Raw genomic sequence first — 23,943 nt, 5'->3', positions numbered from 1 at the left:
TTATGCTTAGGACCTTTGCTTAGGTCAGCTCTTCACATTGCTAATAAAATGTACCTGTCAAAACTGAATATCTAGGTGAACCTCAGTAAGAAAGGAATTAAAGGTTAACTACAGGGACAGTCACTGTGCGTATTTTTCAATTACATACCATGGGAAGAAAATATTTCTAGAAGATAATGAGCGTGGAATAAACCATCAGCTTGAATTTTAATGGATTAGCATCCATATATTCATAGCTGAATAATTGAGATACGTCAACAGAAATAATCAAGAGGCAGCTACCTTTGACTCCCTTTCTGACAATGTGGGTTTTTTAATGCAAGTGGCACTGTGTGGATATCCAGCTGCATAAGGGCTGACCCTCAGGGCTAATGAGGGAAAAGGGAGACGTCAGCATATATTCCTGCCTTCTGATTGAGTCTCCTATGGGCAAGAAGTCACAGGGTCACATCTCTTGTGCTGCCCAGGCAGCCTCCTCATACTTTACACTCCCTGTATTCAGTATTTAGACATTTTCACTGTAAACACAGTACCCAGAAAGTAAAAAATGGAGTTGTTTTCTGATGTTTGTCCTCCTTTTCATCCAAAAGGGTGAAATGAAGAGAATGTTTACTCTCAGACAAGAAGTGCTATACTTCACATTGTGCAGTGTTGATACATGTCCTGCACAGGCTGCTAATGAAAATGCTTAGTCACATTTCTTTGAGGCATAGAGCCCTGATCATGGAAGAAACTTCTTCAAACAGTGGATCTAATGCTGTCAGAGGCCCTTTCATCCCCCGTAATAACTAATTCAGTAACGGAAAAAATATTTCAGAAAGCAGCACCTGTTTTGGGGACAAGAATAAAGTCCTGGTTTGTGCATTTGATGCTTCAGGGAAGAACGAACATATTCACAATTGTGTTCATGCTCCGTGTTTGACAGAAGTTCAGACACTGGTAAAGAAGCTGAAGAAGCTCATAGTTGGATAACATGAAAGAGATTCTCTTTATCTTTTTTATAAACTAAGCTGAGACTTTGGATGAGATTCCCAGCTGGTGTAGCTCCATGTTACCCTCTCAAAGCTATTAAACACATGCTCGTTATTTTTATATACTGAGGTTACTGGCACATGATTATTTTGCTCATTTAATGCCTTCAAATGCTGCCATTTTCCAGTTTTGCCCCTCTGCAGAAAGATGCTCCCCTCTTCTGCAGGAGTGATGCTGCGACTGTGTTGCTGTGCAAAGTTGGCCAGTTTATCTCAAACTGCATTTGTCAGCAGTTTGAGCTAATTGGGCTGACATTACATTGACACTAGCAAGGAGGTGGTGACGTGATTTATTGCATTGCCAAGCCGGGTGGGAGGGAGGATGAAGAACTAGTGTGTGCTTTGGCGTAACAGTAGCGTGTGGTCAAGAACAAATGGGAACATCAGGTATTACAGCAAGATACTTCTAATACCCTAGAAATTTGGTCTGTTGTCATGATGATGGAGAAATAGCAACAATAATGCCTGAACACTGAACAAATCACTTTTTTTGTTTTGTTTTGTTTTGTTTTGTTATTTTTAGACTGGAAAGTTTCAAACCATTTTCTGCATCTATTTGGAAGGCAAAGAATGCATACAGGAATTTTTAGCATACATACACTGCTCCACATGTATGAAAGAACAGAATTTTTTTTTTAAGGGTAAAAGTCACACAATTTTGTTTTTCTGTTTCTTATCACTTAAAGGTAGATGACTCCTCTTGGAGGTAGTGCTTACGCATCTCTTTGTGCTCCCACTTCCATTCAGAGCAGCAGTCTGCACTTGTGCTCCAAAGGCTCTGCTAGGATACACTACCTCAAAAAGCAAAGTCTTCTGCTCAAAATTTTAGAGAATATTTAGATACCTACATTCATTTTAAATCACATAAAGCCTTTATTTTTAAAATTAACTTTTAATTTTATTAACCTTACCTTTCTATGTCTTTATCTTTAGCAGAAAAGGTGACTTCATTGGTTATCATTTAGATAGTATATATTTTTTTAGAGTGAGGTTTTGAAACATGAGGTAACATTGATGGATGCCCACCCATTCAAATACTTCTGCGTTTATTTATTTTTTTATCTCACTTTGCAATCTGAAGTTTAACTTTAGCCTTATTATTAAAAATTCTTTTTTCTTACCAGTATTTTGACTAGTTGATCAAACAGAGCTACTTCTTGCCAAATTAAAAAAATGATACGCTACAGAGATTCCTGTAACTACCAATAATTCGTCTTCCCTTGTTGTTCCTGCTTTTGCTGTTACTGTTCTCAAGCTGTTTTTTTTGGGTGTGTTATCTCTCAGTAGCTCAGATGAGTGGTAGTAGAAGATGAGGAAGAACTCATTAGGAGATGGTCATTTTGAATCAGCTCAGAAGCTATGACGAACATTTGCTCACTTCTGACAGGTCCTCTGTGGCCCATCTGGCCAAATTAGTTTTCTTGGCAATTCTGCTTGCACTGTATACTCTCTGGGGGCATTTACAGTAGCTGGCATGAGCCCTAATCTCCAACTGAGTTGCTTCAGTACTACAGCAGTATAAATAATTAGTAGTTAGTTCTCAGGGATCAGTCCCACATGGTAGCCTGAATCGGGGAAGGATTAGGATGGAGCTAGAAACTTAATTTTTCTTCTGTCTCAGAGGAACATTTCTTTCTTGAATCTTTAGTCATGTTTTCCAGGAGTGTAAGCAAGGTCTATGTGCAGAGGATTTGGTGGAATTACAGTAAAATCTCTTTGGACTCCGTGGCTTGATTGAGCAAGCATGTGTGTGTAACATTAACATCATTCCAGACCGGGGCAACATACAAAATAGTGTCTAGGTGGTGAGGCTGCCAGGCCTGCATGCTGCTAGATCAACAATACAAATTCAGCTTGGATCAGGCATGAGTATGCAGTCCTTATGTTTCTCTCAAATTAGCTGAGTCACTTGGATGGTGAATATCAGCTCCAGTGGGTTGTATCCAACTTGTGTACACATCTGTGCAAGGCCTACGGCATCCCTTCATGGCCACTGAGTCACCAGTGAAAGATCAACAAAACCATAAAACCAGTGGGATGTTTGACCTTGTTTTTGTGAAACTAAAGCATCAATCTTGTTCAATGGCAGTGATTGCAATTCTTAGTGAGTTGTCAAGGTGTTCATCAGAAATTTTTGATGAAATTTTGTTCTTCCTGTATTTCTCCTTGAAAACAGTTTTTCTCAAATGTGTGTACTGCCAAAAAGCGATGACGTTCTTGAAGGCCGATTCAAAGCAAACTGAGCTACCATTGCGTTATATATTAGAAGAATAAATACTTTGTTTCCTTAACCAGGGACTTACCAGAGCCAGTAGGCGTTGAAGGGAAAATTAATCTGGATGCTTTGGAGATATTGCCAGCTTGGCAATAAAACCAAAGGTCTGTGAACCCTTACAATTGTATGAAAATTACTAACCAATCACCATGAGGAAAATGGACTGAAAAATTACTAATTCCTAACTTCTGTGGATAAATGTTGTGCAGATACATAGTTCAGAGTATGCACTTGATCTGCAGGAAACCACTGAGCACCTACGTTTGTGCAAATAAATAAGCAATGTCTCTCCCGATTGTGTGATGATTGACTTATTGCATATGTGGCAACATATCTGCTTTTCAGACAGTTGTGACTTTGAAGCAAGGGATATCTTTCTGTGGTAAGAGAGGTCTTAGAAAATCCTAGTAAAGAGACATGATCAAATTTTTGAGTTGAGTATCTCATTGCACTTAATACATTCCATTTGAAAACTTGCAGGTAGTGTATGTTGGCTGAAAACAGAGTTGCAAATATACTGAAGAATTTATGATTATTTCAGCAGCCATGTCACCTATTCTCAAGTTCCTTTGTCAGAATGGAAAGCAAGGCTGCATCTTTTTCACTGTTCACAGTGCCTTAGCTCATCCCAAAATGTCATGAGGTATCTATGTTTTGACAACTGTAGGCTGGCCAAGTAGATCGTTCTGTTAGCTCTGCTGGCTGTGCTGAATGTCTGCTTACTGTAGTAGGATCTTGGATACCTAGAGTGCTTGGAGACACCAAAATGTGTGTTGTTTACTCTCAAAATGAGTCCTGTGTGCTGTATAGCAATCAGTTTAGATCTGGCCCTCAGCAGGCACATACCACTACCTGATTCTTCCCACTTACAGTGAAGAAAAGGATGAGTGCTGCAAGGACTGCTACCTCATAGGCAGAACTTGAAAGAGATGAAGAGGCTGTGTTGATGTTGATGTGCCTGAAGACACAACCTTTCAGCCTGTCAAGAGCTATAAATGCTTTAACAGATATTTCTCCATGGGGCAGCTAGGTTAGGAAAAAAAAAAATGGTCTGGGGGCTTCATTTGCTGCTTACCTCCACCCATTACTTGCATTAGTGCTTGCCTCTGTCCTTCTCTGCATGCATCAGTTCCAGTTACACAAAAATAAGTCAGGCAGCCCTAGCAGGAGGAAAAGGGAGCAGAAGGGGAGACTGATGTTCTGCGTGTCCATACGCAATGCCAGAGGGCACACACTTATATCCAGTGAGGAGGTGAGATGCCAAGGACGTGGGTCAGTACAGCAGCTGTGACTGCTCTCATTACTCACTAGGACTATACGATGCTGACACAAGTTTGCTGTAGGTCAGCAAAAGTGATCAGCACCAAAGCCAAAGGGAGTCTGGGCTCTGCCAGCTCTGATGATGCCAGTGCTTGTGAAAAGCCAGGTTCTGGTGTAGGAGCAGGATTTTAGGCAGCAAAGAAGCCTAGTATCCCAGGTAGCTGTAAGAGGTATACGTCTGCTGGCTAAAAGACCCAGCAACGAAGGTCCAAAAAAGCCTGCAACAGAAAAAAACAGAAGCAAACAGCACATTTCCCAGTGATGTCCCTTGCTAACATTTTTTTCCCCTGATTCCAATCAAGTCATGCACACCTGGGCAGCACAGTGCTTCTGGATGTAATGCCAGAGTTTCCTTGGTGGTTGGGTTTGGGTCTCAGCTTGGCTGACCAGGTGTTGTGTTACTGACAATTGGAATCAGCTCCGGACTCTGTATCGTGATGGATGCTGAAGTGTTTGGGGAGGACCAAAGAAAGCCCATTACCAATAAATATTAATTAAAGTAAAAAGAAAATGCATGCACACAAGCTTGCCTGGAAGAGTAGGGACGGCCCCAAATGATATCTTGAGAAATTATCAGGTTCCAGAGAGCAGAATGGAACTGGTCGGATAGTCTTGATAGAGTGAAGAGCACTACTGAAGAGCACCAGTTGCCATTTATTGAGTCTGTTCTGCTGAACTGACACTGTCTCTTCACAATCTCTCAAACTAATTCCATCCAATGGTATGACTTTGTGCCAATTCAGCGTTTCGTATCTGCAGTTACTTTAATCTGGAAATGGATTTAACATCTTGTAGAAGCAGATGTTTATTCAAACAGTAGCACATGCTGAATAGTGATAAGTTTGATAAAGTTAAAAATTACCTGAGTGCCTTGCTGAAATGGTGGAGCAAGATATTCGCAATAAAGATATGGATCATAAATGGTTTGGTGATGAAGGAGGATGTATAAATGTAAACACAGTGCAGTGTTTAATTTGGACAGGTAAATCCCACTGTTTTAGGGATATGTTTTGCTACATTTATTTTGGTGAGGTGAATATTAAAGATTCCTGATTAGTTTGCAGATTGTGTCTGAATAATAAGCAGGGGTGAATTTAGTTATTGCTAAGTTGTTAAATGGTGTTTAACCATGCGTTTAGCAAGAGTTCACAGCTATGATTTAGACCTTTAATGTTGATTCTGATGAATGCAGTCTAAGGGAAGATGCTCCTGATTATTCAGGACATTATGAGTGGCTTTTGCCTTAAACCAAATGGACTTTGAAATCAGTGACTATTGGAGGTCTTCTGGTTTGAGCTGTGCCACAGCACTGCTGCATGACTGAATAACACAGCATTTTAATTTCTCATTTTACCATTGCTAGAATAGGGACAAGAAATCTACTTCTTTTTGTGGGAAGATAATACTGAGATGTTTAATTTATGAATGTTTCTAGAGTGCTTTGAGATAATTCTAAGGAGCTACTGGCTTGCAAAGGGCAATTATTTTGTTTTGTTGCTTGTTTAATTTTACTGATTTTCACATTTGCTGTTGCAGGTAAAGCCAACCAAAAACTCTGTGTACTTTGGAGCACTTCTTTTCCTCTACACGGGCGATTTCTATCTGAATATCAAATTCCATGAAGACAACTGCAGCAAGGAGCTGCCTCTCTCCTGGTTCTGCCTTCCTAGTGTCCACATCCGTGCTATGGAGCCCGTAGCCAAAGCTAAGCTGTAAATGTGCTGTGTGCTATTTGATTAACAGCAGTATGCAGAAATGCTTGGCACATCCTCTGCTTGACCCCAGCTTGTTTCTGTCCAACCCCAGGCCACAGTCCCTATTTTGGAGGAACAGCTGAATGCTGTCTGAATTCTCTGATAGTCATTTGGGCAGCTGCTATTGCTAATTTCAGAGAGAGACAGATTATAACCATGCTAGAGTTTTCCTCTAATTCCAAAAAATCTTTGAAACTGCTAGTATATGCATCATACTTTCATACAGCCTATTGAGATCAGAGGATTTGGGAGAGCCTTAAGTGCTAAATTTAAGAGGGTTGAACTTAACCATGTGTTTGAAGGTCTCTGCTCCAACTTAAATAATCCCTCTTAAGCATTTCAACAAGAGTTGAAATTTCTGTATGAATTTCCTCCTGGCTTACACTGGATTTACATTACCCTAGGAGTGTAGGTTCTCTGTCAGAATAGTTCTCAGACTTGTTGTAGTTTACTTTTCTGCTGAGTATTGGGTGTCTTTCGTGGTAAATAGGAGTAAAGATGCCTTTTCCTGTGCTACTGAAAGTAAAAATAGTAAATATGCCTCCAGTTATTCTGTTCACCCCCTGAGCTGAGTGGCACTTGCTCCTGGTAGAGTCACTGCCTTTGCTTTGGTAGATCTATTAAGAGATGAGAAAAGGCAATGGGAAGCTAAAGAGTTTGTCCTTGAGAAAGGAAATAAGTCAACTTCTGGGTTGCCTGGGGCTTGCCTGTGAATTTGGGCTTTCATTGTTCTGTTTTATACAATGACAACAGATTGAAATGTTTTCAGATGCTTAAAGAACCACCAAAATTAATCAGCTGGCCACTCTTATCACTCTGAATCAGTTTTTGCAAAATCATTGGATCTGTTTTTTCATACTAGTAGACTGGCTTTGATTATGTGGTTGAGTAGTTGTTATTTTTTTTCCCCTTCTTTTGTTTATTTTGTTGTAGTTAGTAAGACTAATTAGTAGGCAATTAAGGGCATGGAATTCCTGACCATAAACTCCATGATGAGTCTACTGAAGATTCAACCTGTTGTCTTTCAGAAAAACATTTTTTTAGAAAGAAACTCAAACTTTCTCTGTAAAGCAGGGAGGTGTCTGATCTGCATGAATGTGTTTCTAACCTGTCTGAATCTTTCCTTAAATTTACAGTCTGCAGCTCTTCATGGTAGATTAATTTCAGGGATGAATACACCAAGATGCAGCGGCAGTGCTCAAATTAGCTCTATATGTGCTAAACCTACATGCACAACCCCTTTGCAATTTTTTTTTTAGTAGATTTCATCCTAAAGTGGAACCACGTAGCTTGGCCCATGCTGGTCATGCTTGGATAGTTGCTCATTCTGGCTCTGCACTGTGCTCAGTTGTACTCTTAGATGTGACTGGTGTTTTCCTTAGGAACATAACAGTGCTCAAAACAAAATTCATTGCATGTTTGCAAATAACTGTAATGTATCCATCCTCACTGTTTTATTATAAATTGAGGAAAATATATAGCTTTAGCATGATAGCTGTGTCTCCAGTGTATACAGGGTATTATCTCCACGACTGTATTGTGATAATGTTATCAGTGTTTGCTCCTGAGCTGTGGCTCTGTACACAGAGTGGAAGTCTTCAGACTTAACATGTTGGAAATCAGAGACCAACTGAAGATTTACTAGCAGTGATGTACTGCTCTGTCAGCTGCCAGCACACAATGTCCACTAACAGAACTCTTCCTTTGATTGTACAGTGGCTTTGGGCCAGAGACACCCTTGGAAAGAGGGTCAAAGGCAGCCAAGCTGGACATGTGTTTCTGTTGGTGGAGGTTGGTTGACTAGTTCTGTGCCATAAGGCTGAATTCTCTGTCACTGCATAGGCGTATACACAGAAAAATAGCATCCCAGGAGATCAGGAATTAAACCAGTTAATCTTTTCCGTAAAAGCTTGCTTTTGACATGTGTCTCTCTGCTATGTTACACAACATTGTTGCAGCAAAATCCAAATTGGGTTTCATTCAGTATTCCCAGCAGGTAATCTGCAGATGCTAGGAATACAGCTACGACTGTGTAGGGACCACATTGCATTTGAAACAAAAATATTGCGAAGCAGATGCTGTGCAGTCAGGGTGCTTCAGCTTACCCAGCAAGGGATCATTTCCCAGTATGTTTTTGAGAGTGTTCTCTAAGAACAGCGGGTATTGCTCCTGTGAAGCCTGTACTGAGCTGCAATACTCCTCTGCCTTTTATACAAAGGGGGTGATCCCCAGCCCACTGAAGCTGCTGGAGTGGGAACAGGTTTTATTATAGCAAAAGATAGCTGCGTATTTCCTGGGTTTCCAACATGCCATTATAAATCTGCCATTTGCACTCATAAATATGTGTTTTATGAGTGAGCTGATCCTTAATGATCTATCTGTTCATTATATAGTACACCAGTCTGTCCCTTGTCAACTTTGAGGCTCAGCTACTTTTGGCATTTATGATACCTTTCCCAATTTCCTTACACTTTTACTTGTCTTGGTGAGAGAGATGAAACACAAGAAATTCTTTCTTCTGGGGATCATTTGTGACTTGACCAGAAGTTACAGTACGTATAATTTGGAGAAGTGGTAAGAGAAGGTACTTGAAATGAGAATACTGCTTTTGGTTTTCTTTTTAATGGAAGCTTTCATTGGAATTGCTGTCAAGATCAGTCTTTGCAGTGGCTTGAGTAAAGGATGATATTTTCCTGATCTGCTCTCCTTTTCTACAATGGAAAATTTGTTTTTCTTTCTCCAAACCACCCAGATATTACTTTGAACACGATGAGCCAAACTGCATTGATACACAATCTTGTATGATTCCACTTGGTTGAATTAAATCATTCCTAATATAATCACCATTGCTGAGAGCAGGAGTTGGTTCAGTATATGTATGCATTGGGGAAACTTAAGTTATGTAAATCTAATTATCTGAATAAATACTTGTGTTATTTACATCTCTGCCTGTCTCTTCTTGATAGTGTTATGTTTCTTTTACTTGTAATAATAATGTATCCCTCAATGCTGCCTTCTGTCTCTGAAAAGAGAATGTATTTGATTCCATTAATTGTCAGCTGAGGGGAAAGAGGTGCATCACGTGAAGAGTGTCTTAGGCCTCAGTATTTTTTCCGTCCTCCACAGAAACAGCTCAAAGGTAGGAAGGAGGACCAGCTCTGGAGGTATGTTTGGGAGGACTGGTTGAAAAATCCTTCCAAGGCAGTGTGATCTCAGTGTACACCTACACCAGACACAACAAGGAACCTTTAAAGCATAGATCATGGAAACATAGAATATTAAGGTTGGAAATGACCACTGAGATCATGTAATCCAACCATCAACCCATTCCCAACATTTCCACTAACCATGTCCCTCAGTGCTACATCTGCATGTTTCTTGAATACCTCCAGGGATGATGACTTCATCACGCACACATCCTGGGCCGCCTGTTCCAATGTATCACCACTCTTTCTGATAGGAAACTTTTCCAAATATCCAACCTGAACCTCCCCTGGTGCAACTTGAATCCATTACCTCTCACCCTATTGCTAGATACCTGCAAAAAGAGAACTGTAGGGGCCAATAAGGTCCCCTGAGCCTCCTCCAGACTAAGTGATCCCAGTTCCCTGGACATGGACAGATGCCTTGGGAAATCTCTTTATACCCAAAGACTGTGCCCAGTAGCTGTGTATTAGAGGAGTGACAGTGCTCCTCCTCCTGTGTGCAATTGTGCTCCCAGGTGTTCCTTTTCCTAGGCTATTGCCAACATGGGCTGCGTCCATGTCCTCCTCTGCCTTCCATCTTTGCAACTGCAACAAACCTTCCTAACGAACTGCTCAGCAATTATTTGGTATAGGGGCAGGCATGCAATAACAAGGAGGAAACACAGCTAAAAGGGAACCCTGGATCCTCTGAAGAGAATTCATTGTACAGCCCCATGTCCTCTGATAGCATGACTGGCTGATCTGAGCCCCTTTTCAGTATGCAGCCAGTTTGAACAAAACAACATAGACACTGCCAGAAAGAAACCAGGCCAGCTATTGAAATAGTTCAACAACAAGCATCTTGTTAATGGATATGAGGATGTCATCACTGATCTGTGTCAGAAGCAAGGCTCTTCTGCTATCCAGTCTGCCCATGTCCTTACAGAGTGGTCCAGGCCTATGACTGAAGCTCTGCCATGCTAACAGTGGTTTGTGTATGCATCTGCCTTCCCCAACAGCTTTCATCCAAAGTACAAGTGCCATGATACCACCCTTCAGAAGAAACATCTCCTGTAAGGATTTAGGCTGGGGCTGTTGGATCTTGAGGCTGTGAAGAGTTAAGCTGAGTTCTGTGTCACCCTCCACAGAAGGCTGTTTCAAACACATTTCTAATCCAGGATGCCATTCATGCTACTTTTTTATCAGGTGCATAGTCATAGACCCTAGTCAAAGTTTTCCACTCCTCCCCATGCCATTGCCACATTCATCTCTGCCTGGCTGTGCCATACTGAAACCACAAAATCATTTGGGTTGAAAAGTGGTATTGCAGTACATGTGTACACATGTGGGGGTTATCGATGTGTACCTTCAACACAACAGATATTGAAGTCTACAAGGGCACAGCATCCCTCAAAGACACAGCAAATGCTCTTTGGGGCAGCAAAGAGGTGAAGGAGTGGGAGGATGGAAATTTCGGGGAGAACTGGTGGAGGGCTGCAGGCACAGGCAGCTCTGTGAGGTGCCCAGAGTTTGCTGAGACAAATCAAGGCCAAATGGATTATATAACTGACACAACGTTAAAAATAGGTTAGGCTGTATATTAAGATTTCATTTATAAATTGTTTATAAAGCGTTCATGAATGTTAGATGTGGTAAGCACATTATGCACACAAATACTTCATGTTCTGGCATTATCGATGGCTGTACATAGGGCAGCGTAGGTATTGTAGATGGTTAAGTCACTGCTCTAGAGACCAGCAGTTCAATAGCAATATACAATAAGTGATTCATCAATCACTTAAACATGTATTAAGCATTTATGTGTTCTTTATAAATTGAACCTTAATACGAAGTGTGACCTTAAGAAGTGTCAAACAGGGAACTTTTCCCCTTTCATCATCTTTTTTTCATCCTAAAAAAAATTAAAATTTCCCAGATCACCCTTTTAATAATGGTCATGCTTTCTCCAACCTCTGCCTTAAAATAGGTCAGCAGCTCCTGAGAATTACAGAAGGGTTCAGTGGAAGGAGTGTAGTGTTTGGATGTGCTCCCCTCTGCCTGCAGTCATGCTTGGTGTAGTCTTGGGGGGTCAGGCCACAAGGATGTCACTGGTACCACCTCTGGTCTTGCTCAGTTGGGTGTCTGCAGATCCCTGGAGTAAGCATAAGAGCAAAGGTAATGTGAGTCTAAGAGCAGAGCAGAGCAGAAGAGCTGTGAAATGAGAACTGGGCAAGATAATTAAGTTCATGAAAATAAACCCTGCAGGCAGCTCTGTGAATATTTGCTTGCATGGAAGATGCCACCATTGCAGACCCCATGGACAAAGAAAGCAGTTTTAGCAAGAGGTTTCTCTTTCCCTCGCATGGCATCTGTAATGTAAATAGCATCCTGGAGGAAGCTGTAAAGGTATAAAGTCCTATCACAGCTCCTGCTCACTTGGACTGCTGAGCACCAGAAGACTTTTCCTATTATTGGAGGAGAGGGCAGCTGCTCCTGCCTTTCCACACCTGGCTGCAGTCCTGGCCAGGGCTGTATTATTAAAAGTCTCCTCAGGTGGGCATTGCAGGGACCTGACCTGGAGCTGTAGTATTTGCACTGCACGTAGATACTGGCATCTTCCATGTACTGTCAGAATGAATTCCTGGGATTTAACACAAAAAATCTGACAAAATATGAACAAATCACAGAATCATTGAATCACTAAGGTTGGAAAAGACCACTAAGATCATCTAGTCCAACCATCAATCCATCACCACCAAGCCCACTAAATCATGTCCCAGTGTGACGCCTACACATTTCTTCAGTGCCTCCAGGAACGTTGAGTGACTTCACCACTCCCCTGGGCAGTCTGTTCCAATACCTCACCACTCTTTCTGAGAATAAATTTTAATATTTATTTGTTATTATTTTATATTTATTGAATATTAATATTTAATATTAATCCAACCTCAACCTCTCCTGAGCTTTGGGGTATTTTTTTTCTGTACAAATATTGAGTAAATCTACCAGATTTTCCCTTTCATATAGCTCTGTAAATGCTCCTGCTGTTGGTTACAATATAAAATTGTGTTTTCTAGAGCTTGTAGCCTATTCATAGTGAGGGCATGGATTCACACAAGCTCTGTTGGAAGAAACAGTAAGCATGGTCAGTGATGTTACGAATTTGTATTAAATTACTTAATTTCTAGTGTTATTAATTTCTATTTAGTCTCATTTAAAATCACTGGATATAAACAGGAGGCACACAATGGGCACTCACCTGTGCTTCACAGGACGTCCACCAAGACAAGCTCCGCAAGGAAGAAATCCAGTTACAAAGAGAGGTCAGGATAACCAGCTGGGATGGAGACATCACTACCTGTAAGTAAGATGTGAGAGATACCCCTGCCTTTCAGCACCGCTCTGCTACAGATAAGTACTTAAGCCCAGTATTTTTCCTTCTGGCTCTGTCCATCATCAGCCTGGTGTGCAGTGACCTTCCAGGCATCATGTGGTGTGTCAGTGAGAAGCCACATGATGAGGAAATACAGCTCTCCTGGGACTAAATGGTGTGAAATGTCCAGAGGAAGGGGACATTTCACGTGCTGCAGCTTTATGTGGGCTTTGTACATATCTGCTCCAATGAGCCACCTCAGGTGAGAGGTGTTGAGCTGTGACCAATTGGCCGTGGTCATATTTTCCCTCTCTCTTTCCTCACATGCCGTAGATAAGGTGTCCGTGTTTTGGCAGCTGGGAGGCAATGCTCTATCTGTTTGAACATATAGGACACAAATGGAAATGTGCCACCCATGAGCCTGGCTGGGTTTGACTTGCGTCTGCTCCCTGTGCAACATCAGCTGGTTCCTGAGATAGCAGTGCACAGAGCAACTGTTTGCAACAACCCCAGCTACAGACTGAGGATGGGACAGATGTCTGTGCTCAGAACTCCAAAAGCCCTGGTGTTAGCTCTGCTGAACACTGTTGCTGCTCATTGCTCTATTGTAAAGATTTTAAATTTTAGTTTCAGTGACTTTTTTTTTCAGTTTTTTTCTGATGTTAGACTTGTTTATTTTATTACCCGTGACTCTTTGCGTGGCTTTTCTGCAGCTAAACCACACCATACCATTTTGACCTAGCCATCAGTTTCTGGGTTTGGAGCAGGCAGAAAGAATCCCAGACTCTAAGCTGTGGATGAATTCTTCATCCTTATTTCAGCTCACCCATCCATGCTCTGCCACCACAAGGCTCAGGCACTGGCACAGGCTGTCCAGGGCGTTGGTGGTGTCACTGTCCCTGGAGGTGTTCATGAAATGTGGAGATCCAGCACTGGGAGATGTGGTTTAGAGGCCATGTGCTGATGGATTGATGGTTGATGACCTTAGTTGTCTTTTCCAACCTTAATGATTCCATGAATGGCAAAAGGAGCCCTGTCTGGCTTTGGGCTCTCCCTTCAGACCTGGTACATCTGGTTTGAATTAGCCCATAATACTGCTGTCTTCTCTTCCCTAATTTTGCCAGCTCCTGGCCAACATTCAGGCAAGGCTTTATCTTCTAAATCTCCTTTTCTTCTGCTGCCTTTCCAAGGTTTGTGCACTCCAAGGTGTATTGGGGAACAGAATGGAAGGAAGGAGATTCAGTATCACCTTACTGTCTCCTGCAAAATCCATGTTCTGTGTTGCTTAATGACAACATCTCTGTAAGCTGTCCCAGCACTGCATGTGAAATTCTGAATGTGAAGCACAGCCATGCAGTAAGAAGTGTCATGAATGCCAAATCTCCTTCCTCCTCTCCGAGATGCAGGACTGTGCAGTAGGTACCTGCACCCCAAGATGACTGGGGCTCTGCTGCTGTTCCTTGCACTTTGCTGAAACAGTGGCTGTGGTCACAGTTTCTCTGCTGTATTTGGGACATCCCAAATGCCCCCATATTGCTGGTGTAAAGTGGAAGGGCTCTTGAGGCAGATTCAGACAGCTCAGGAAGACAGTGCCTCCCATTAGAGCCTGGCCACAAAGAGGGCATGATGACATTTGCCCAGATGCAGACAGACACAGTTAACTCAACCCAAAGTTTATTCATACTCCACAATATTGCACAGAATCACAGAATCACAGAATTGTAGGGGCTGGAAGGGACCTCTAGAGATCATCGAGACCAACCTCCCTGCCAAAGCAGGTTCCCTACACCAGGTCACACAGGTAGGCGTCCAGGCGAGACTTGAATATCTCCAGAGAAGGAGACTCCACAACCTCCCTGGGCAGCCTGTTGCAGTGCTCCGTCACCCTCACCGTGAAGAAGTTCTTACGCACATTCGTGCGAAACTTCCTGTGCTGCAGCTTATGTCCGTTTCCCCTCGTCCTGTCTCCACGTACCACTGAAAAGAGACTGGCCTCACCACTATGGACGCCACACCTCAGATATTTATAAACCTGGATCAGGTCCCCTCTCAGTCTTCTTTTCTCAAGGCTAAACAGACCCAGTTCACTTAGCCTTTCTTCATAGGGGAGATGCTCCAGGCCCTTCACCATCTTCGTGGCCCTCCGCTGGACTCTTTCCAAGGGATCCCTGTCTTTTTTGTACTGGGGAGCCCAGAACTGGACACAGTACTCCAGATGAGGCCTTACCAGGGCAGAGTAGAGTGGGAGGATCACCTTCCTTGACCTGCTGGACACGCTCTTCTTAATGCACCCCAGAATGCCATTGGCCTTTTTGGCCACGAGGGCACACTGCTGGCTCGTGGCCAACCTGTCGTCCACCAGGACACCCAGGTCCCTCTCTGCAGAGCTCCTCTCCAGCAGCTCATCCCCCAGCCTGTATTGGTGCATGCAATTATTCCTTCCTAGGTGTAAGATCCTACACTTGCTTTTGTTGAACCTCATCCGGTTTCTTACTGCCCAGCTCTCCAGCCTGTCCAGGTCTCGCTGAATGGCAGCACAGCCTTCAGGCGTGTCAGCCAATCCTCCCAACTTCGTATCATCAGCAAACTTGCTGAGGGTGACCACTATCCCCTCATCAAGGTCATTGATGAAGATGTTGAACAAGACCGGACCCAGCACAGACCCCTGGGGGACACCACTGGTTACAGGTCTCCAGCCAGACTCTGCACCACCAACGACGACCCTCTGCGCTCTGCCAGTCAGCCAGTTCTCAAACCACCTCACTGTCCACTCGTCTATCCCAGGAGGAAACAATTCAGCAACTCTTTCTCACTTGCACCTGAAGATACAAATGTTTTGAAACCTCCATCTTGGTGATAATAAACATCAAGAGAGGAAGCTCTGTAGTCTGGAATGTCTCAACCTTATGATGGCAGGTACAGTCTACCAATCCCAACAGCTTGAGCAAGGCAGTACATCACCCAGCTCTGCATCCTTCCCTTACCTTGTGTACTTCGTGCCTATGCTCAGGAGTGGGTCCAACAGAAACAAATCACTACCCCAAACCAGTCCGTGCAAATTGACAATAACAGATGAATTGAGATCAGACTGACTCTTTGCAAGCAGTGAGTGGAGAGAGGTTTCCCGACTTTTCCAACATCTTACCTCTGAGAGGAGCAATTAGTGACTCATTTGCCAGTAAAACAAAGCAAAGCTGGATGACATGGATCCGTCCTCTGTCTTGTGACCCACCTTGATGCCAGTGGCTGGTAAACATACCTAAACCAAAACAGTGGCAAAACCCTTTGCTGCATCAGAGTGAACTGCTCAAGAATGAATGCCTGATTCAATCAAAGTGAAGTGGCTGCTGTAATGAAAATACATATTTCGTGGGCTGTTTTTGACTGAAAATCCACCAAATACATTTTGGATTGTCTGCTTTGCTAGTAGCCTGCTGAATCGACTCTGAAGACTGAAGTGGTTGCAGCAACCCTGCTACACCAACACAATATTCCATTTTTGTCATGTTTGATAGAGTTTCGTACAAGGCAGCACACTCTCAGCCAAAAGCTGCATTGCTATTCTTGGAACAAAATAAAGACCTCCTCTTGCTTTAGGTGCAGTCTCCATTTGCATTAAGAATGCCCAAGGGACATGGAGACACGACCATGCTTTATCCAAGGGATATGTTGAGCAGGGCTTCTTGTAAGCCCCAGCTCATCTGTCTTAGAAAAAATATCCATGCCAGAGCTGTAGCAACCCAGTCTTTTTTTTTTTTTTTTTTTCTGCCACATTGGGCAGCAAACCCGCACTTGTGATGGTGCACAGGAGGGCTGTAACAGCAAGAACATGCCTTCAGAATGGGCTTAGAGATAATAAGAAATCATCTTAATGCGACTGTTGAATGTACAAGGGATCCAGTAATAGTTATCACAGGTATGCTTTCATTAACTCCCTTTAATTTAAAAGCTCAGTGTTTGCAACAATCTTTTGCAGGGAGAAAGAAGTCAAATCAAATCATAAAAATATAAACCTTGCTGAAGCATGGTGTGCAGCCCAGCCTGAGGCCTTGTGATAACCATCCCTATGGCACTGCTCCCTTCAGTAGCCCAGACAGGGAGAGGGACCTGGGGAAAGGGAATGGAGAGGGACACAGCAGGGACTGGCACATACTGGCCAAGCAGAGCCAGGTAGCCCATTAGATGAGCCACCAGCTATCACCCTGGCCATCGGAGCCTACTTCTGGCACTTCTTCCTATGCAAAATGGATGCTGTGAGCAGCCCTTTGTACACTCAGAATGGCCCCATTTGGTTAATGGTTGAGATGTCCTAAAATATCCCATGTCATCCATTACCCCTTTATCTCTTTACAGCAGAGATCCACACTCGCTGCCTGCAGCAAAGCCCCTACCATGTCATCAGGGCTGTGGCCTGGTCTCACGTTTGCTGTAATAACATCCTCTACTCAGGAATAACCCATATTTCTATCTTGTCAGGAAAAAAATAAAGAAAATGGAGGGCTTAGTACCAATCCTGATATGGTCCCTTGACAAAAAAATAAATTATATTATTAGGATGTAATGTGACTCTCCTGAAAGGCTGCAAACCAGTTGACCTACCCCATACATTGCCTGCACAAATCACAGAATCCTACAATCATAGAATGATCTAGGCTGGAAAAGGCCACTAATATCATCTAGTCCAGCTGTCCATTTACCTCCAATATTGCCCACTAAACCATGTCCCAAAGTACTACATCTACCCTTTCCTTAAACACCTCCAGGAACAGTGACTCCATCACCTCCCTGGGCAGCCTGTTCCAAAGTCTCACTACTCTTTCTGAGAATAAATTCTTACTAATATCCAACCTATTGAATGCAATAAACATATAACAAAAATCAGGGATTTCAAACAGAAGTCAATAGCTTATGAAACTTGTTACTGCTGAGCTGAGGGAGACAAACCAGGGCTTCAAAATGACCCTTTTTCCTCCACTTCCCAGCCTGGGCTGTGCTAAGGTTGTCTCAAATGCTTGCAACAAGAAGAGCAGCATACCCAAATACATGCTGGTTGGCTTTACAACAGCTTGCTAAACTGTGCTAGTTTTCCAATGAGTTGTTCGGCTTTAAGAAAGCCTGTGAATGATTGCAGGCAATTTCAGAGGACAAATGCCAGGAAGGCTGTAGGAAATTTCAGTGTGGTGATGGAGAGTTCCTGTAGCTGCAGTAGGAAATGCCCTTATTTGCGGAAGCGGGATGAGGGGTGGGGACACAAAAGGAAAAATAGTTCAGTTCAGGAAAGGTTTATTAAGGGAAAATCACTGGGCCATTAGATGCTATCAGTGTTGTGAATCACAGCTCAGCTTCAGAGGAGCATCCATAGTGCTGGTCTCTGTAGCACACTGCTCTGCAGGGACAGTTGGGATTTTTAGGGCTAGAAGTACCATAGCTGCATTGCTTAACATATCCCCTCAGCTGGTGGCTGAAACTGTACATGTGAGTGCATACATGAGAGTCTTCTGGATGGTTCCTTTGTGGGGGAATTCTGAGCATCTTCTTGCCATTAGTCGGCCTTCACATCATCCCAACTCAAGAAAAAGCTCATACAACCTGTGGCATGGGAAATATGGGATAAGAAACTTCTCTGAACAAGGGAGAGCTGAGATCTCTTCTTGCTGAAGATGAAAATTTAAAATGAAATGAAGAAGTGTATTCTTTTGCAGGCAGATAAGGGTAAGGGCTCAACATCAGTGAAGCTGATTGATAGATGAAGAAAATATTTAATGCTAAAAACAATCTCTGGAGAGAAGACTTGGCAAGGAAAACTGGGTCACAAGCTCAATCCCTTCATGCTGCATAAAGTAAAGATTCACATAGCCATTTCGGGCTTTACTTCAGCCCCAAAGGAAAAGCTGAAGGCCACATGCTGGAGCCTTCCCAGGGCTACTGCAGGCATGTCAGGACACTGCTATCTCCTCTCCAACTCTTGCAGTATTTATTCACCTCTGGCTTGTTCACAGTGTTTTTTAACTCCACCCACCATCTGAAGTGACAACATCTCCTTTCCTGTTGGGCACCAGGACCTCTAGGACTGCTGGGGCAATGGTGCAATGAATCTTTGTGGCCCTTCACTGCACTCCTAGGAGATCTGTGCCTTTTTTGAACTGCGGTTCCCAGAACTGGACACAGTATTCCAGATGTGGCCTCATTAGGGCAGAGTAGAGAAGGAGGATGCTCTTTTTAACGATGGACAATGAAAGGAACTTGCAGGACTGCAACTCCCTGAATAATGATTGTTGTAGCACCAGAGCTAGCAGAAACTCTTCTTAATTAATCTAAGTGAAGGTTCAGAAGCTTGCAAACACCAGTAGGTCCCTGCATGAGAACCAGGAGATGCCTGTTCCCTTTGCTGGCAAAGGGATTTTTGCCTCAGGAAGCCGTATATGATCACTTTGCCACGCACTGCAGAGCTGAGGCATGCACCTCTCAGCTGGGTGAGTCACACCTGTATGCTGCTTTCCAACACAAGCCACTACATACATACAAATGTTCTTGGGCGTTTTTGGCAAGCAGTTTCATCTCGGTACCCCCCCTGCACCTCCCCTTAGCTACAGCACTTTGTGTAACTGAGAAATATGGCATATTTATCCCATACCTCAGGCCGTCTCTATGCTCTTTCACTGTACCTTGGAAACCAAACTTCTATTCTTGCCAACAAATCACTTTCAGAGTAACGGAGGAGTGTGTGGTAGCTTGGATTTCTTCTTCTTCTTTTTTCTTTTTTTTTTTAATTTTTAAAAGATTTTTTTTGCAATCTAAGAAAAGAATTGAAGATCTATTTTTAAAGATTATCCCCCCCCCCTCCACCCACTGTGCTTCAACGACTGAACATTTTGGCTTGCATGAGGATATTAGTAAAGCAGTCACAATCTGTAGGGTGCATTTAAAACTATGTTGCATAATGGGACAAGTGCTGAGCATAACACAACAGAATGCAATGGAGGCTAGAATCTTCTGCAGTATGTGAAATAAGAATCTCTGGCCATTCACCCAAGGATGCTGAGGGAGCTGGAGTACATGATTTTCAAGCCACTTTTCACCATCTATCAGCAGTCCTGGTCAAGTGGAGAGGTGAGAGGTCCCATATGACTGGAAACTTGCTATGGAGACTTGTGATACCCATTGATAAGGAGAGTTATATGGAGGATTCAGGGAACTAAAGTCCTCAATGCCAGGGAATATTATGGAACAGATCATTTTTGAGTGAGATCACAAGTCATGTGTGAGACAACCAGGGGACCAGGCCCAGCCAGCACGGGTTCCATGAAAGACAGGTCCTGCCTGACCAATCTCATCTCCTTCTATGGCCAAGTGACTCACTTGGTGAATGAGGGAAAGACTGTCGATGTAGACTACCTGGACTTCAGCAAAGCTTTTGACACTATCTCCCACAATATTCTCCTGGAGAAGCTGGCTTGGACATGTGCACTCTTTGCTGGGTAAAGAACTGGCTGAAGGGCCAAGCCCAGAGAGTGGTGGTGAATGGAGTTAAATCCAGCTGGCTACTGGTCACTAGTGGTGTTTCCCAGAGGTTAGTATTGGGGCTGGCCCTGTTTAATACCTTTATTGATGATTTGGATGAGGGAATTGAGTGTACACTTGGTGAGTCTGCAGATTACAGCAAGTTGGGAGGAAATGTTGATCTACTTGAGAGTAGAAAGACCCATCAGAAGGACCTAGACAGTTGGGATCAATTGGCTGAGGCCATTGCAATGAAGTTCAACAAGACCAAATGTCGAGTCCTGCACGTTGGTCCTAACACTCCCAGGAAATGCTACAGGCTTGGGGGAGAGTGGCTGAAAGCTATACGGAAGAAAGGGACCTCAGGGTGTTGGTCAACACTTGGCTAAACATAAGCCAGCAGTGTGCCCAGGTGGCCAAGAAGGCCCGTGGCATTCTGGCTTGTATCAGAAATAGTGCTGCCAGCAGGAGCAGGAAGGTGATCATCGCCCATACTCAGCTCTAGTGAGGCTGCACCTTCAGTACTCTGTTCTGTTTTTGCCCTCACTACAAGAATGACATTGAGACCCTGGAGAGTGTCCAGGGAAGGGCAATGAAGCTAGTGAAGTGTCTGGAGCAAAAGTCTTCTGAGGAGCATCAGCGGGAACTGAGACTGCTTAATGTGGAGAAGACGAGGCTCAGGGCAGACCTTATCACTCTTTACAACTACCTGAAAGGAGTCGAGCTGGGGGTCAGCCTCTTCTGATGGAACAGGAGAGAATGGCCTCAAGTAGCACTGAGGAGATTCAGGTTGGATATTAGGAAGAATTTCTTCTCAGAAAGGGTAATGAGGCATTGGAAGAGGTTGCCCAGTGAGGTGGTGGTGTCTCTATCCCTGGAGATGTTTAAAGAAAGGGTAGATTTGGCACAGAGTTACATGGCTTAGTGGGCATGTTGGTGATGGATTGATGGTTGGACTTGATGATCTTAGCAGTTTTTTCCAACCTTGATGATTCTATGATTCTATGATTAATGATTAGTAAATAGTCTGAAATAACCCAATCCCTTACTTTCCCCTTTTTATCTTCCCAAATTTAAATCCATCAATCTCATGGGTCTGTTAGAGCATAGTTAATTCAATATTTCACTGGAAATGTAACCGCTTAAACAGTCTCTCTCTTTCTCCTCCTTGATACATTTTGATATTCAAAGAAACCAATAAATGCAGTAATGACAATGACATGCCTGTAAGATAATTTGAAAAGTGCATTTTTATCATTAAAGCTGGAGGGATTGCATTTGCACTAGTAAAATCCAACTGGACTTTGGTGAGGATAACAACTTGAAAATGTTGTTATTAGTAGCCTTGTAAACTCTATTCTGAAATCTGCAGTGTTATCAAATCAGATGTAAGAAATAAAATCCATTTGATGCTGTTGAAGGCTACTTCATTGAAGTGAAAATATAACATTTTCTTGATTCTACCAAAAGTCCTTGGAAATCAGCCACCCACCCAAGGTGTACTGAGTGATTAATGCTGGTCGTGTGCTATTTATCCCTTAAAATGTAATCACAAGCTGATTATTTTGTTGAACATGTTTTTGGTAATTTGATTAAGGAGCTGCATGGACTTTAACAGATTCAAAGAAAAACACTGAAAAGGAGTTGGAAACAAAGGTTGCCACTAGGTAAGGATGTTCTTGGAGCATTCATATAACCAAATATCTCTATTAAGATCCAGCTTTTGCAGTGCTTTAGGCTCCTGTGTGTTTACATCCATCTTACAAAATATGGGCTAAGGTGATGAAGGTAGATGAGGGGATACAGCCTTCTTCTGCAGAATATTCTGTTGAGTGGCTTGAAGAAATAGCATTGCACTTCAAGTCTACAGAATATAGGGGAGAAAAAAATTGAAGATTGTTTAAAATTTGAAAAATAAAGTTGTTTATATTCAACTCAGCTCCCCTCTTCGAACAACTACTCGTTACCTCTGGCTCTCATCACACATACCAAACAGGAACTCTTGGGTAATAATAACAGTAATAAAATAAAGATTACATAGCTCTTTGCATTAGTATATGATGAAATGCATTATAAGATAAGTACGTGAGACTCTCTGCTACTGAAGTGGGAGAGGAAGGCACAGAAAAAGCTTTTTCTTTTTGATGTGCATGCAGCATTTTTGGTGGGTTTTTTTATTTGTTCATTTTTTGTTTTTTGAAAGAGATGAGATGTGCCAAAGATAAATGAGAGGACCTCTCTGGCAAGTGTTAAATATCAAAGTCTAGAAAGATACCCTATGAATCAGGAGGTGGATCACAGTCAGCCACAGAAAAGTCATGAGGCTTCTGTCTGAAAATCTGCTGGCCTTTTGCTGGCAATTGCAGGAAGCAGAGGAGGAGATTGTGCCTGCTTGTGAATTCAAAACAGTTGATGTGAGAATGGAAGCTTATCCTAATTAACTCAATGAAAGCAAATTCAATTTGTCTGGCAACATGTGTATGTTGGATTCGGTTTGGCTAATAATGGTTTGAGTTTAACCCTGTTAAGAAAAAGAACTGGAATCCAGAATTTAATGCCTGGAAGCTGATGGGATACTTCATCCTTGAGGTGTTTGTCCCTGTCTGAGGAAAAAGCTCAGAAGGAAAAAGAGAATAAAAGAGGAGGCAAAGAGTTTATGACTTATCTCTACGAAGCAGCAACTAGTTTTAAAATGAATGTGTCAGTCTTTAAAGATGTTTAATGTTCAGAGGTCCTTAGACAGTAAATGGTCTTAAGCACTTTTTGTCTCTGTGTGGGCTAAGATGACATTCAAATGCATTATATTCAGCCTTCTAGCTGGGGAACAGGTGAGAGGGTTTGACAGGCCAAGGAAGTACATGGTGTTCCAGCCAGACAGCTTAAAACAGAGAACTTATTCATACAAGACTCAACCTTTTGTTGATTCCTGTCATTCACAGTCTTTTGGAAAGCTTTTGATTTGGAGTTGTTTCCTGGACCATGCGTTCTCCTGGAGGCATTTCCTCTTTGTGCAAGCATTGGTTGAAATTTTCTCAGTGAACAAATGTCTTGCATGTGCTTTCTGTGCTGAATCACATCCCCATCACTGTTCCCTTGCCTTCTTCCAGAGTCGTTTCCACCTTCCACTCTTGCCATCACCTGAATGCTTCTCCCCACTATGGAAGTCACAGTATCATGAAATCATAGAATGGCTTAGGTTGGAAGAGACCTTAAAGATCATCCAGTTCCAACCATGGTATGAACAGTGTTGCCACCCACCAGATCAGGCTGCCCACAGCCCCATCCAGCCTGGCCCTGAACACCTCCAAGAATGGCGCAAGTATCAAGAAAGGACCTTTGCAATGCAGTATCTCTCTCCAAGCAGCTTTTTAAATGTATTTCATACTCCTTGTTCACAGATCTTCTCCAAGGCACCGTTCTCCCCTTCCTTTCCTGCCTTTCCTGGCCATCCCACCAGAATATGTTGCCTGACTGTTCTTTTCCACTTTCCATTTTTCACTGGACC

At 42.8% G+C, this 23,943-nt stretch overlaps 1 protein-coding gene across 2 annotated transcripts in view; it reads left to right on the top strand.

The window, feature by feature from the left end:
- The window catches only part of TRAPPC9 (trafficking protein particle complex subunit 9), a 467,199-nt gene extending 457,877 nt beyond the window's left edge, over positions 1 to 9,322 (top strand). For both annotated transcript variants that reach the window (XM_085221735.1, XM_085221734.1), the window contains one exon: positions 6,163 to 9,322. In XM_085221735.1, the coding sequence (XP_085077861.1) occupies positions 6,163 to 6,342 (180 nt within the window). In that variant the 3' untranslated portion in view covers positions 6,343 to 9,322. The remainder of the gene's footprint in view (positions 1 to 6,162) is intronic.
- The last annotated feature ends 14,621 nt before the right edge of the window (positions 9,323 to 23,943 follow it).

Source organism: Meleagris gallopavo, chromosome 3 (genome assembly GCF_905368555.1).
Source record: "Meleagris gallopavo chromosome 3, MGAL_WU_HG_1.1, whole genome shotgun sequence".
Taxonomy (NCBI): Eukaryota; Metazoa; Chordata; class Aves; order Galliformes; family Phasianidae; genus Meleagris; species Meleagris gallopavo.
The sequence above is the reverse complement of the archived record's forward strand: the minus strand, read 5'-3'. Positions and strand labels throughout refer to the sequence as shown.